Consider the following 15,679-nt stretch of genomic DNA (forward strand, 5'->3'; position numbering starts at 1 on the left):
TATATTAGATGGTAACCCAACGGTTGATCCATTTATAGTTTATTACTTTATTATTAGAATTTTCAGGGCTGACTCATTATCATTTTTAGGGCAGCAATGACCGGGTGAGACCATTTTCTCTTGGAATTTTGGAAACATACTCAATATCTATATTTCTAATCGTAAGTAAAAATTGATATCGCTACTGCTTGATATTGTGGTCGTCCATGACGGGGAATCAGGCGATCCGCCTGGGACTCCCTGGATGTATATGTAGATAAGATTTTTAATATAAGTTCCACGACACCATAACGTTGTTCAAAATTTAACCAGCCTTATAAATATTTCCAATACATGATTTAAATCCTGATATTCCATACATAATCTTTAATATATAAGCGTATTTTACAACACATCTCGGTGTGTAAGGGAAATGATATGAGCACCGTCATTCATCTTTGCCGTATTTAATCCTGGCAGTCAAATATATTGAACCCTTCTCAGGGCGCTCAGCTATTTGCTTATGTATGAAGTTATACAGTAGCGAATAAATCTTTAAACCTTACTTTCTGGGGGCATGAGGTATCTGGTTGCCGAAATGGTACTCTCTCTTAAATTATACATGCACTATTCTCGGACCGCGATCGTTGCGTAGGATTGAATCGCCTGGAAGAGTCGCCCCATAGACGAAAAAGTCCCCCTTTGCCGACAGACGAAAAATTGAGCCTTTGTTACGAACACGTTTCACAAGAGGAAAAAATAATGAATTTCTTGTTACTGTTTTATGCATGACTTAATTTTCCTATGTGCACTTGTGAGACGTAAAAACGTTTTAGTTTACACAGGCGAGATAATATTTTGGCTTTGCGTTTGAAGAAAATGTTTTAGAAGATTACTCCTGGTTCATAAGATGCGTTTATCTTGAGATTCTGCATTTGTGTACGAATGCAGATGTATAAGGTATATTTTATATTAATTACGTATTGTTTGAGATAGTTGTAAAGCCATACTTAAAATAAACTAAAAATTTTGTAAAATATTCTACAAGCTGTTCGAATTTCAAAAATTCAAAAGACCAGTTGAGAATCGTGCTAAATAGGTTTTGGTGAAGATCGACCAATATTCGTCATATTTGACCACCCGTAGGATAAGTTATAGTAATCGCAAGAAATAGAACATCTTTTTTATATATCTGTACGTTTCAGAGATTACTGAACATTTTAGCATACCTCAAAAAATTGATGTATGTGTGCGTGTGTGTGTTCAAATACAAATTTTTGTCGACGATTTCGGAAATATGGATAAACCAATTTCAATTACTCAAAAGCATTCGATTCATATTAATGCTGATTAGTTTTTGGCAAAGACATGTCCAGTGGATTCAAAAATATGGGAAAATAAGTGCCAAAAATGGTAATTAAGTTTTTAACGAAAAGTCCGATTCAAATGATTCAAACAATGCATTTTTTTGTATTGACGAAGTAGAGAACTAGTTAAATTTTTGGTAAAGTAAGTCCAGCAGTTTCGGATATACGAAGGAAAAAGTTTCAAAAATTGGCATTTTGCGGTCAGTCAAGAATGATAATTAGACTTATAATTTGATATGCATGTCAAATTATCAGATATTTTATAAATATTTTAATAATAAGTACAAATTTTGTATACATTTTTATAGGTTTAAGACCAATGTTCATCCGTTAGACTGCAATGCGGCGCTTACGCGCTTCGACATTTCATCTCTGATAAGTTCAGAATTTTCAAAATATAAACAAACATTCAAATTTTTCAAATAAGTAAATGTTTTTCCAAAATTTCATAATTCTAAATAATCGTTGTTTTAATGTTTTTAAAATTTTTAATTTTTTTAATTTTTTTTAAAAACTTTGTTAACGTCTCTATATTAATACACTCTATCTCTAAAGACTCATTTATTGCCTCTAATAGCTCTCTTTATTAAATTATTCGTCCCTATTTCATTATACACGTATCTCACTCTAATTTCTCTATTACTGCCGTCTGCTACTATATATTAATTATTCTTTTGTTATTATCATGCGCTTATAGCTACTCTTATATCGATTCATACTAGCACTCATACCAACATTCATATAAAATATAGCGTCATCATCTAGGCATAGGTAACAATTTTAATTTTTGGTACAAGAAACTCCAATTTGTATTAAGGCACGATGCTATGCACAACTAGTTAATAATTGTTTTAGTATGTTTAAAATTTTTATAAAATATTTCATGGTATTCATAAACGTTTTTCACTTAATGAAACTTTTACGATGCTACGATGCTACGGTGCTACGGTGCTACGGTGGTCCCCTCAATCGTCGAAGGTCCTGCTCCGACTGTACCGCGAAGTGACTCGAATTAGCATAAAGATTGTTATAATCGTGTTTGCCTAATTAGAATTTATCCTGGCATGGCATGCCGAGGGAAATTCAATTGCCTACGAACCTTTGTAAACTCAAGTCACAAGTGTCTCGATGTGCCTTTATAATTAGGTGTACTGCGTAATTATACTATGCTATTTACATTATTTTGCACATTTTTATTTTATGGAGTATTTATAATTTTAATTTTCTTTACTAAAAAGCTCTTTTTTCTTCAGAAAAATATTTAATTAATTTTTTATCTAATTCATTTTACATTTCGAAAATATGGGATATCTCCTTCTCACTACAAAATTTTATGAACTCATTAATTATACCGGTACCTCTAATTTTCTAGTATATTAAATCATACAATCATTTCTATTTGTCTTGGTTCGGTTCGAGTTCCAGTCCGGCAGAACCACCAAACCTTATTTATCTAATATAACTATAGTTAATATTTGTCTAATTAGCAGTCATATATAGTACATATTATTATCATTATAATAATAACTGCAGAAATATACATTTTATATTTAAAAATAAACTCACTATAAATACAGAAAAAAACTAATTATATATTTTTCCGACGTAACAAAATTAAAAAAATAGGCAATTTAAAAATATTAATCAACGATACTGAAATAAAAGAAATAGAAAAAACTAAATATTTGGGTATGATTATAAACCAGAAACTAGAATGGAGTGACCAAATTGAAAAAATCAAACAAAAAATTGCAGCACTTTCTGGGGCCATAAGTAGAATACGACATCTTGGAATTAAGAACAAAGAACTAATATTAAAATTTCATATAATTCCGATTAAGACGTACGGCATCACGATTTGGAGTCAAACCATAAATAAAAATATAAAGACACTACCTAGAATGATGAATAAAGCAATAAAATCAACTTACAATTATCCCTACCTCACCCCGACAGAAGAACTTCTACAAAAGACTAAGAACATACCACTACACAAAACAATAGAAATAGAAAAATGTATATTAATATTCAAAATAAAAAATAACAAAATCAAAACTTGCACCACAATAGAGACAAACCAAGATATACACGACCATCAAACGAGACAAAACCGAAACTTTCACATGAAACATGCTAAATCGAGTAAAGGACTTGCTAGTCCTCTGATTAGTGCAAGCAGCCTTTACAATAAACTACCGGACGAACTAAAGACAATGACAGACCTAAACAGCTTCAAAATTAAATTGAAAAATTACATAAGAGACAAATGAAACAAATGAATTAAAATCCCTATTTTAAATACTATATTACTTCTGATTTGTAAAAATATTAATTACATTTAAGTATAAGTATGTATGTATGTACGCAAGCGTTCTGTGTGTGTATATATGTGTGTAAGTAATAAGTAAAAATATATGTCTTAATGTTTAAGTCTGTTACATAAAATTTAGATTTTATTTTTGTTATAATTGCTGTGATCTCTCATACCAGAACAATTGTCTGACTGAGATACAGTATGTATAAATTATATCAAATAAATAAATAAACTAGTGGGGTGGGTGGCATCGTGCCTTAAGGCAAATTGCTGGAACTTCCCGTACCGTAACGAAATGTTCGTGGAATACTGAATGTTTTCAAATAGATTATTATAAATATTGTAACATTGTCTAATATTTATAAGAATTATATAAACTGAATTGCAGAGTTGAAATTATTTGTTTAAAGTATATTAGAACTATAGTCAGAATTAAAAATAAAATCTGAATTATTTTCGATATACAAAAAATTAAAAAAAAAAAAAAGAAAAATAATGGTACAAAATTTTTTTTTCCAAAATCAATTATTTTGTTAGGACAAGCAGAAAGTTCTTTGAATCAATTGAATCGGACGCTTAGTTCTCTCAAAAACTGCCATTTTTTGTACATTTAGCTCTGTATCTCTGTAATGGCTGGGCCTGCCTTTGCGAAAAACTAATAACCCCTTCTCCCAATCATTACTAATTGAATGTTTTTTAGATCATTCAAATCGGATGCTCCGTTCTCTCAAAAACTCGATTTCTATTTTCTGCACTCTTTGCACCTTATCTCCGTAACTGCTGAAACTGTCTTTGCCAAAAACTAATCAGCTCTTCTCCTTATTAATAGGAATCGAATGTTTTTTAAACCATTCAAATCGGTTGATCCGTACGCCCGAAAACGTGGGCGAAAATTTGTATCCATACATACATACACACACACACACACATACACACACACACACATCCATTTTTTCTGAGGTATGCCAAAACGTTCAGAAACCTTCAAAACGTCGAGAAATGTAAAAATTTTCAATTCCGATTTTCGGCCCATTACAATAACTTACCCTACGGGAAGTTAATAAATAAAAAAAAAATATTCAAAATACAGTGTTTTACAGACCACAAATTCACAAAGATTAAAAATAACCTAAACAACCTAACCAGACTTAAACAACGATCCGCTATTATTATTATATTTTACTATTTTGCACTACAAAAATTTTATTACAATACTATCCCCGGGATGATTTCAAGAGATCGTCGCCGTGATATCAATCCACCCTACGCAGTTTTCACCCCTAGAGATCAGGACTTAATCATTTTGCCCAAGCTCTGCCTGCAGCGTGCCGACTGCCGGGGACTCTATAAAACTAATGGCGCCGTTTCCTATTGCATCTAATTCAAGCAATCACAAGCTTCATTCCTCAAATGATTAGCAGTGTTAATCCAGAACATAAACATTAGAAAAACGACACAGAGAGTAAGGGACTTTGAGTACAATTTTGAGAAATGATTTTAAGTAGTTGAATAAGAATTACCAGCACACTCTTGAACCTTACTACAAAAAGTGACCCATACTTCTTTTATTAATATAATGAATTCTCTCTCATTGGTAATAGTGTTGATTAGATTTTGACGCAGATCGGCCAAGCCGTTTCTTCGTAATTACTCGCTAATTTCTGTTTCAGAATAATTCCAACTTTTGAGTACTATTTATAGATGTAGGAGTAAACAAACATTCAAACAAAGTGATTTATTTATAAAATTGATTGAAATTTTTAATAATGACCCGCGCAAAAATTTCAAAACTATAACGGCATTAATTTAAAGGATGCTAAATCTCATTTCTGATTCATTATGTCAATTATTTACACATTTCCGGAAGTTTAAGCATCAAGAATTAAGGTAAAATAAAGGTGACCATATTTTTTTTAAGTCATAACCAGGATGGCGATGTTTAGTTATGTTAATCCAAATTGCGGACTTTTAATAATACTTTTATTTTATTTTTTTAAGTCATAACCAGAACGGACGGCTATTTTTAGTTATGCTAATCCGAATTGCGAATTTTTATTAAGACCTATATTATTGTATCATATATAATACTTTTTTATCTATGATACTATAATATTTCCTATATTTTACTATCTTTTCAATTTTCTTCATAATTAATTTAAAAAAATAGCATACTCTGACTATTAATTTGCGAAAAACCGGACAATCCGGGACAAAAATCTAAATCTGGGATAAATATTGCTTTTACAAAAACCCGTTATACAAGGTGGAAATTCAGGACTGTCCGAACAAACCGGACCTTAGTAAAATGACATTTATGAATGTCGTTTATAAATAAAATGCCATTTATAAATAGACAGGGTAGAGCGGGACACAAAGGTCCAATTAGATTTTCAAATTTTATTCTGAGAAATCCAAACCGACTACATCATGTATATAACACATATAAAACAAGCAACTATCGAACTATGTTCACTAAAATTTCTAGAAAATTAATTAATGTAGAAATGCTAGTTTTTGCTAACTCTTAAAAATTTATTATCTGCTCCTTTTTACCTTGAATGTGGGAATAACTAGGAGAAAATAAAGTCCAATGTCTTATTCATAATTCATAAATGTGTTTTATGGAATCGTAGCTATATTATCCGATCAATGCGTTGCAATTGTAGAATTGTCAAATTGTATTGTAAAAGTATGCAAATGTATATAAATGTATAAAAAAACGATACATTTAAACGATTTTATTTGACAATATGTATGAATTTGTGTGTCTTCGTATGTTTAGATACAGTTTTTCGTCCACGATATCGAAAGCACGAATCAACAGATTTAAAAAATTAAAAAAACATTCGATTCGTATTGACAGGGGATTAGTTTTTGGCAAAGGCAGGTCCAGCCATTCCGGAGATACAGAGCAAAAAGCGCAGTTTTTAACAGAACGACATATCCGATTAGAATGATTAAAGAAACTTTCGATTTGCATTGATTGGGCAAATAATTGATTACATTTTTGCAAAGGCAGGTCCAGCGGTTTTAGAGATACAGGGCAAAAAGTGCACGAAATAGCAGTTTTTGAAAAAAACGGCGCATCCGATTAGAGTGATTTAAGAAACATATTGCTTGGTGTTTGTTTATTATGTTTTCGTTCTTGTGGATGAACATAGATAAAGATCGTCGCCCAAATAAAAGCACTTATGTTATATTAGATTTATAAAATACGACGATGATTTATTGATAACTGACTATTTTTATTCCTCAAATGTTTGATTACAGTTCGGCAAGTACCAGCAATTTGCCTTAGGGGGCGTCCATTATTCTAAGGTGACACCATACGTCCCGGATTGGCCGAGACAGTCCCGATTTACCGCCTTGCGCCCCGGCTTTTTCTAAAAGCAATATTTGTCCCGGTTTTAGGTGTTTTGTCCCGGATTGCCCCGGATTTTCGAAAATGTTTTGAATGCCAAGGTTTTGAAAAAATGTGTATATAAATTTTTAGCTCATGAAGACCCCCCTCCCGCCCGCTCTCGCACACATTATAATTCGTCCCGATTTTCAGGCAAAAAAATATGGTCACCTTAATTATTCACGTGATCGATATTTTAGGAATTTTTGAACCTTTCTTTCCTCTTGGTGATACGTCGTGATATTTAAAATTACCTCCTCTCCCCCACCAAACATTACGTGCTACTTAAAATTTTTCGAACTTATGAAAATATCGTAAACTTTTGATTTTTTTTTAAAAATTCAGGTAAAAAATGAATATACACTATATCTTACTATACCTTCCTCCTCCCCTTTCGTGATTTTTTGTCAAACTCCCTCCTCCCAAATGCTTCACGTGATTAATAAACACCCCCAAAGCTCAACGCAATGCACCACTGATTTTAATTTATATTTTTATTGAATTGATATTTCATCCAAATAACACTTATCTGTACTATTTTTTAAAAAAAACTATAAATTGAATATCTCTATCGTTCTTACCGGAGTGTGTCGACCTAGATCGCGCGATAGTGGATGGCGGTTCTGTCAGCACCTCGTCAAGTTCTTCCCTGGACTGGAGCTGCGGCTGCGGTCTACTGAGAGAGTGGGTCGCAGGGCGGTGTTTTGTATCCTTAGGGTCGCTGTATGTCTCGAGGACTTCTACGACCTGAAACAAGATGATCAATGTAGGAAGTAATATAGCTGAAGCATATATACACATGTGAACATATACACCCGAAACATAAGTGATATAGCTGAGACATATATGAACATGTGGACCTTTACACATTTTTACACACACACACACACACATATATATATATATATTTTCCATTGTAAATCTTTTACAAATTTTTTTTTTGTTTTTATATTTTTTTATATAATCCATTTGCTTATTTTACAATTTCAACTTGATTTACCTTATGAGAAAATGATCCTGACAAAAGTTTATTTTTATTATTATTTTTTTTATTTTTGATAGCAATCAGAATACAACATTATATAAGCTGTTTAGTTCATTTCATTCATTGACACTTATAAACACACAAATGAAATTAACGGACCAAATTTCAGAATACTGAAAAAATTATGGCCAATTAATTTGATCTAGTAAAATTCATCACATAGTACATAACATACCCACTGCGGTAACTGCTACATATAATTAACTTTTTTTAATGTCAATCGAAATAACTCATAGTATATAATAAATGTTATGATTGCTATTAAAAAAAATAAATACAAAAAATTGTAGGTTACCACTCTAATGATTCACCAATTCATCTCAATTCTCCAAAGATGTAGTAAAATTAGAAGTCTTAAATATTGTCTTGTGAGATCTTATTCAAACAGGTGTCTCAAAAAGTTGAGCGAGTATAGAATTAGTATGATTTTCCAATTTAAAAAAATGTTAACCACTTCTTAAATTTATTACACTGTCTACGAAATGGCTTCAGATTGTCTTATTACTGACTACCCAAAGAGAAGACAGTTGTCCTGAAGATAAAACGTGCATTGTTCAGAAACGTGAAAAAAAGTTTTTTTGAAGTCTAGTTTATGCTAGATCAGAGGTTTCTGAACATTTTGGCACATCTTTGAAAAGATGGATGTATGTGTATGTGTGCGGATACAAATTTTCGTCAACGATTTCGCGAACACATTACATCCATTTTTTCAAAAAACATTCGATTCCTACTCATAAGAAGACGTGCTGATTACTTTTTAGCAAAGACAGGTCTAGCCGTTTCGGAGATACAGGGCACCTAGTGCCAAAAATGGTAATGCTTAAAAAAATATTCGAAATTTTCAAAATAAATCAAAACACAAAGAAAATCAAAATATAAAAAAAACAAATTATTTAAAAAAGTCAATGTTTTTCAAAAATTTCAAAATTTCTAAAAAATCTGATTTTTTCAAAACCTTGCAAAGCTTTTTTTAATAATTTAATTTTCGGTATGGAAATTTCCATCAATATGCCTTAAGGCACGATGCCATACACCAATAGTTAATACTATGTTCAAAAATTTGGTCCATAATTTTATGTGATATTTTTATTTCATAAAAATAGTAATTAGAATAAATCAATATATCAAATAAAATATTATTTGATAAAATTTAAATATTGAGAATCATTTCCTACAATAACAATGTTTGTACAGTATTGCGATAAAACGCAATCTATTGCGTTGCGCAAAAATAAAAAAGTGTCGATATCAATGCACTAAGCCACGCATTTTGTTTGTCATAAAATATTGCACATGTTTTAAACATAAATCAAATAAAACGAATCAGAAACAGTGATTTCGTTATAATTATCACACTCAGGTCTTTGCAATAAATCACAACAGTCGACGCTGTCGCATGCATACTAATTTATCAGTGACATTTCTATTATAATCATGCACAAACCAATAATGGATTATTCATATGCATGTATATATATATATATATATATATATATATCATTTATGTTAAACTCTATACATTATTGACAATTTCAATGGTAATTCGAGAGCTTCCACACTATCTGAAGGAATAAAGCTTGAGTATTGTCTTACTCGTGCTGGAGGAAATTTATGGCATAAAACCAATTTCCATGTTTATATCTAATATATTTTTTTGCACTATGCCAAAAAATTGTTGAAAAGTAAAGCGAGCAATCAGCTTGAAAAAAACCCGATTCTAATATAATTTTCTAATATTCACTTTCACATAAAAAAATATAGAAAAAGCGTTTCACAAAACTTCAATATTTTAAAAATTGGAGTTAGATATCAATTGGAATGAGCGATAATCATTTATATTTTATTTTCTATATTCTAATTTTTGGGTCCAACAATGAACGAACGATAAAGAAATAATGTCAACGAAAGAAAAATTAAAATTGACAATTTTTTTGGTAATTCGACAAAGATCAAAATTATATAAATAAAATGATATAAAAAACAAAAGGTCTCTTTTCAAACTGAATTGCAAACAGTTGTTTACGTAGTATAGAACTTCTTATTGTTCAAATAAAACACAGCAAAAACATTTACATATTATTTAAAATTAGTCATTTAAAATTTTTATTTAACTTTTTTATGCATATCACATATTTTGCATATTGATATATTGATATATCAGTACATTAAGATTAAAAGTTTTAAAACCTAAAAGCTCAAGATTTTATTCTACAAATCAACTATATGGAAACTGCATATTGCAATACTAATGGAGTTTATTTGAACATCAAGAACAGTAACTTCCAAATAGTGAAAAAATGATGAGAACGTCTCAGAAGACTGTTCATTTACAAATATTTTTAGAATAACTTAAAAAAAGATGAAAAAAAATTATAATTTTTTCACTTTTCACTGTTAAAATTCACAATCACAATTTAGTTGAGATTTTTGACTATAAATAGAACATCTAAAAAACACCAAAATAGTTGGTATTATATTAAACACTTTACTTGAAACCTGTATAAAATTCAATTAATTTCTAAATTTGATAAAGTCTTCTGTCATTAGTATTTCTAGAAAGGTAGTTATTAACTTCCCGTAGGGTAAGTTATTGTAATGGGCCAAAAATCGAAATTGAAAATTTTTACATTTCTCGACGTTTTGAAGGTTTCTGAACATTTTGGCATACCTCAGAAAAAATGGATGTGTATGTATGGATACAATTTTTCGGTCACGTTTTCGGGCGCAAGGATCAACCGATTTGAATGGTTCAAAAAACATTTGATTCCTATTGATAGGGAGATGTGCTGATTAGTTTTTGGCAATGGCAGGCCCAGCAGTTACGAAGATACGGAGCAAAGAGTGCAGAAAATAGAAATCGAGTTTTTGAGTGAACGGAACATACGATTTGAATGATCTAAAAAATATTCAATTAGTAATGATAGTGAGAATTGATTATTAGTTTTTGGCAATGGCAGGCCCAACCATTTCGAAGATACAGAGCTAAATGTGCAGAAAATTGCAGTTTTTGAGAGAACTAAGCGTTTCAATTTAAATGATTCGAAGAAATTTCAACAAAGCTTAAAATTGATTTTGAAAAAAAAATTGTTTCAAAAAAATTTTTTCTCAAATTTTTTTTTCAGAATTTTTTTTGTCGAAAATGATTCAGATTTTATTTTTAATTCTGACTTAAGTTCTAATATACTTTGAACAAATAATTTCAACTTTGCAATTCAGTTAATTTTTGTTCATTTTTTGCGCATTTAATAACCTACCTTCTGCAAAATGAATAAATTAATAAAAATAAAATATAACGTAATACCGTAAACTGAATTAAACTTCGTTATTGAAATTATGCATTAGAAGTTCAGAGGTTTGTATGCTTATAAAGACATACTCACTTCTAAATTTCTAAATCGTAAAAAAATCTTCAGAATGTTTAAAAAATTAATAAAATAATGATTTTTGGTTATCTAAGCTAAGGTCTATGGAAATGTTAACACAGTAATAAAAATAAAAAAGTAAATCAGGAAGATTCACACCAAGCCGTCAAAAATAAATAGCAATTTGTCATTCCTCGTCTAAAATATGTTCAGTTTCTCACACACTTCATAACGCTTAATCCCAATTTGGCTACCGCACATTACTCACAACAAAAGCACAACAAAAAGCTTTTAATACGAACGCTTTTCCACCTCTCCACCACCTCTCCACCTCATACGAGCGATTCGGTTATCTTCATTCCGAGCTGCAGAGGACGGATCTATTAATCATTGCTTAATTTTCGTTTTGTAACAATAATATTCGTAGTGCGAACGCGGGGAGAAAGGACTGACTCAACTCGGATGCGAAGGGCTTGATAATCCCTTAATGTTTTATGCAACAGGGCCTTGGAAAGGACTCCCTATATGCGAAGAGAGAGGAGGACAGATCAACATGATAATCCTAGAAGAACTTACTCAGGTTGCACGAAAGTTTTGGATGTATTTTGTCATTTTTTTCAAAAAAAAAGTTACAAGGAATCGGCTTTAAAGATGGGTGGGTTTAAGAGATTATTATAAAAGGATGGTAAGAGTACAAAACCTATTTCTAAGTTTATGGCTATTTTTGGTACCTATTTCTAAGTTTATTACTAGAATCTATTAATATATTGGTTTCTACGCATCAGGATAAAATATAGTTGAAAAATGAATAACGTAATTAACTCACGAAAAACAGAGCTAAAAAGCACCAGCCCAAAAATTTATAGTTAAGTTACTCATGTTGCAAAAAAGTTTTGGGATATTTTTGTCATTTTTTTAGATTTTTTGCTTCACAAAGAATTGACTTCAAAGATGGGTGGGTTTAAGAGCTTATTATAAAAAGATGGTAAGGGTATTTTCATTCTTTGCCATCTAAGGTGTTTGCAGTAACATACTACTTGTTTTACCTGTACAAAATTTTACTAGTGTTTTTCCAAGTGATAAAACAAATATAAAAAAATGTATGTTATAGCATACTTATATGTATGTTATAACATACTTAATGTATGTTATAGCATACATATACTTTCAGCTACATTACTAAAATTTTATAATTCTCATTTATTGGCAAGAAATACATAATTAAGGAAAAAATGTATAGTTTGCAAAAGAAATGGTTTATATTAACATTCCTATGAAAAAATTGATTTTTTTAAAGATGGACATGTTAAAGATTAATTTCTGCACTGAAATGGACCATTTTTCATCATTAATATTCACTATAAATTAAGAATTATTATATTATTAGTTTTTTTCAGATTACTTCACAATTTTGAAAATCTTGAATAAATGGATTCTGAGCATTTTAAATGAAGCAAATGTATTTTAAATCATTCAAATTGTTTCAGCTATTTGAACTTTTTGATTATCTTCATTTACACAGATACACACATATATATAAATAATTCCAAAATGATAGAAAAAAATCTCTAAAAGTTGTATCTATTGATATTAACTTAAAGTTAGTCTGCACTCCAACCAAAGTTGTTGTATGAAAATAACATGGATAAAATGTCAAATAAGTATTTCAAACTTGTTTTTTTTTAGAATTTTATAACTAAGCGACAAGTGACTCAAAATTTTAAGAATATCATTGTAATTGTTTATTTTGATCACGAAGAAAAAAATTACTAGAATTTAATAAATTTTTTGAATTAAGTATTTACTTAGGAAGAAAAACCAAGAAACTTTGGTTGAAGTGCGGACTATTCTAAAATTAATATTAGGATAAAAAAACCCATATTTTTTTATATCAGTTTGGAAGCATTTGAGCCCCTGGAGCAAAGAAATTTAAAAACATCCATATTAAGGACCACTCTTATATATATATATATATATATATATATATACATATATACATATACATTAAATTAAGTTTAGAAATGTGCAAATATTAAACAAATTTAATTCTTGATTTTTTATTTTTCAAATATTTACTAAATTAATGATGTTTCGAATCATAAAATACGATCTCATAAATAAGACCCAATTTGTATTACCCGAATAAAATTGATAGATCGAATTTAATAATGTACTAATATAAACATAATAAACAAATTTTAATAATAAAATACAACAGGCCATTAGCTTTTATCTCGTGTCCATGGAAAATTTAACTTAGAAAAGCAGTAGCAATCTAGGAATTAAGAAAGTTATTATTTTTCATTTAAATTTTTATTTTTACCTCTGTTCATAACTTTTGCATTTTAATATACGATTGATTTAACGTTAAAGATATTAGTAATTAATTCTGTATTTTCAATAATATTTTTACAAGTGGTATAAATATCCCTATTATTGTCGATTCTTACTCTAAACTTATATTTAACAAAGCGTGAAATAAAAATCCATATAGTTAATTAATATTCGCCTGCATGATATGGTTGTATATGTAGATCAGGTCGGAGAACTTTTTTAATCATTACCCCATTTTTTGTCTAAGTTGATATTCCCCTCATCGCAAAAAGAGATTACCGCCCATATGGACAACTATGTTGCAAATACTGTAAATAACACATGAAAAGTCATACTGTTTACCCCCAAAAATTTAATTTTTAACTAATTTGGGGTAATTTACCCCAGTTTCCCGACCACTGATATAGATAATAAGTTTACTTTATGTATCGAAAGTATTCCATTTGTAAGAAAAAATAAGTGGTTATTCCTTTTGTAAAACAATAAAACTTCTCTACCACCTACACTATTCATATAATATTTGCATAATAGACAAATAACAGCAAAAGTTTTTTCTTGTTTGTAATATATTGGATAAACAGTTTAGTTCCAGAGACGCATATGGTTTTTACGGTACCCACTACATCACAAGGGATAAAATTCAGACCGTTACCGATTATAACTTTTAATGAAGGTTCAAAAGTTTTAAAACGCTCGAATTATCCTTCATATACTGCAGCTGAGTACCAAACTTTGGCAAAAACTGATCAACAGATTTTGTAAATATTTTGTAAAAAAATTATAAACATCGATTGACCCTGAAATTTCACTTTGAAGGAAAATTTATATACTTGAATTAACAAATACAAAGTGGATTGCAGCTTTGGCTATGGATTTTAAATGAACTTGTAGTTTTATAACTGTGATATTGTATGCAGTGATTCTACAAAAATCTAAGTCAACATGAAGGTACTTACCATAGAAAATAAATGAAATATGTATGAGCTTCCATACATAACATAATCATGTTTATTTCGAGATTAGAAATGATCTATATAGAATCGTCAGTATTGGCGGAATGGGACTCTTTATCAGAATCATCTTCATAATATTATAAATATCATATTTTTATAGATTTATAAATGTTTCAGAATTATACTATCTGGAGAAAATGTTTTTGCCATCTTAAGAAGAAGTACACAATTACATTTTATTAATATTGCCCATGACTATTATACGTTTTATTTTTGAAAAACATTATTCCTGCATGTTCCATTTTAAGCATTTTTCTACATTGAAGACAATTTTTCGATACATATAATATAATATAATTAAATACATATAATATAATATAATTAAAAAAAAAAACTATATAAAATAAATTCTATTTCTTGTTTATCCTAACCAATTGGCATATCATGTATACCTGGTAGGCCAGCCGACCACCAGGCTTAAAAGAAAAATATCTGGAAACCTAATATAGTATAATTAACTATAATGCTTTCATTTTACTATATTTTATTGTTTTCTACTTTTGTTTTAAATATTTTTCATTATTATATTAGGACTAGTATAAACGCCACTGGGGGTATCTACTAATTTGTAATCAACTTTTTTACCATATACTTGTCAGCAGAATAGCAGAATAAAATTAAATAAAAAAAATCTTGTTTGACAAAACCTTTTGTAAAAACATAAACTTCTCCTTTCGGAAGTTAATAATTTGTAATGATTAAATATACATTGTACGTACACGTATATATTCATTTAATATAATAAAAAATCAATTGTCATCTATATAATTTTTGCATGTACGAACGCCAATTTATAGTTTGAATAAAACTGCCTCTAAAAAGCATATTATTCAAAGAAGATAGAATAAAACACCCTAATAATTTT

General features: G+C 29.6%; 1 protein-coding gene across 1 annotated transcript in view; it reads right to left on the minus strand.

Moving 5' to 3' along the window:
• The window catches only part of LOC113367471, a 230,840-nt gene that overhangs the window by 3,974 nt on the left and 211,187 nt on the right, over positions 1-15,679 (minus strand). The window contains exon 4 of the mRNA XM_026609078.1: positions 7,642-7,807. Within this exon, the coding sequence (XP_026464863.1) occupies positions 7,642-7,807 (166 nt within the window). The remainder of the gene's footprint in view (positions 1-7,641; positions 7,808-15,679) is intronic.

This window comes from Ctenocephalides felis, unplaced genomic scaffold, assembly GCF_003426905.1.
Source record: "Ctenocephalides felis isolate EL2017-DRISC unplaced genomic scaffold, ASM342690v1 CF-g0.4_SCAFFOLD_01170, whole genome shotgun sequence".
NCBI classification, from domain to species: domain Eukaryota; kingdom Metazoa; phylum Arthropoda; class Insecta; order Siphonaptera; family Pulicidae; genus Ctenocephalides; species Ctenocephalides felis.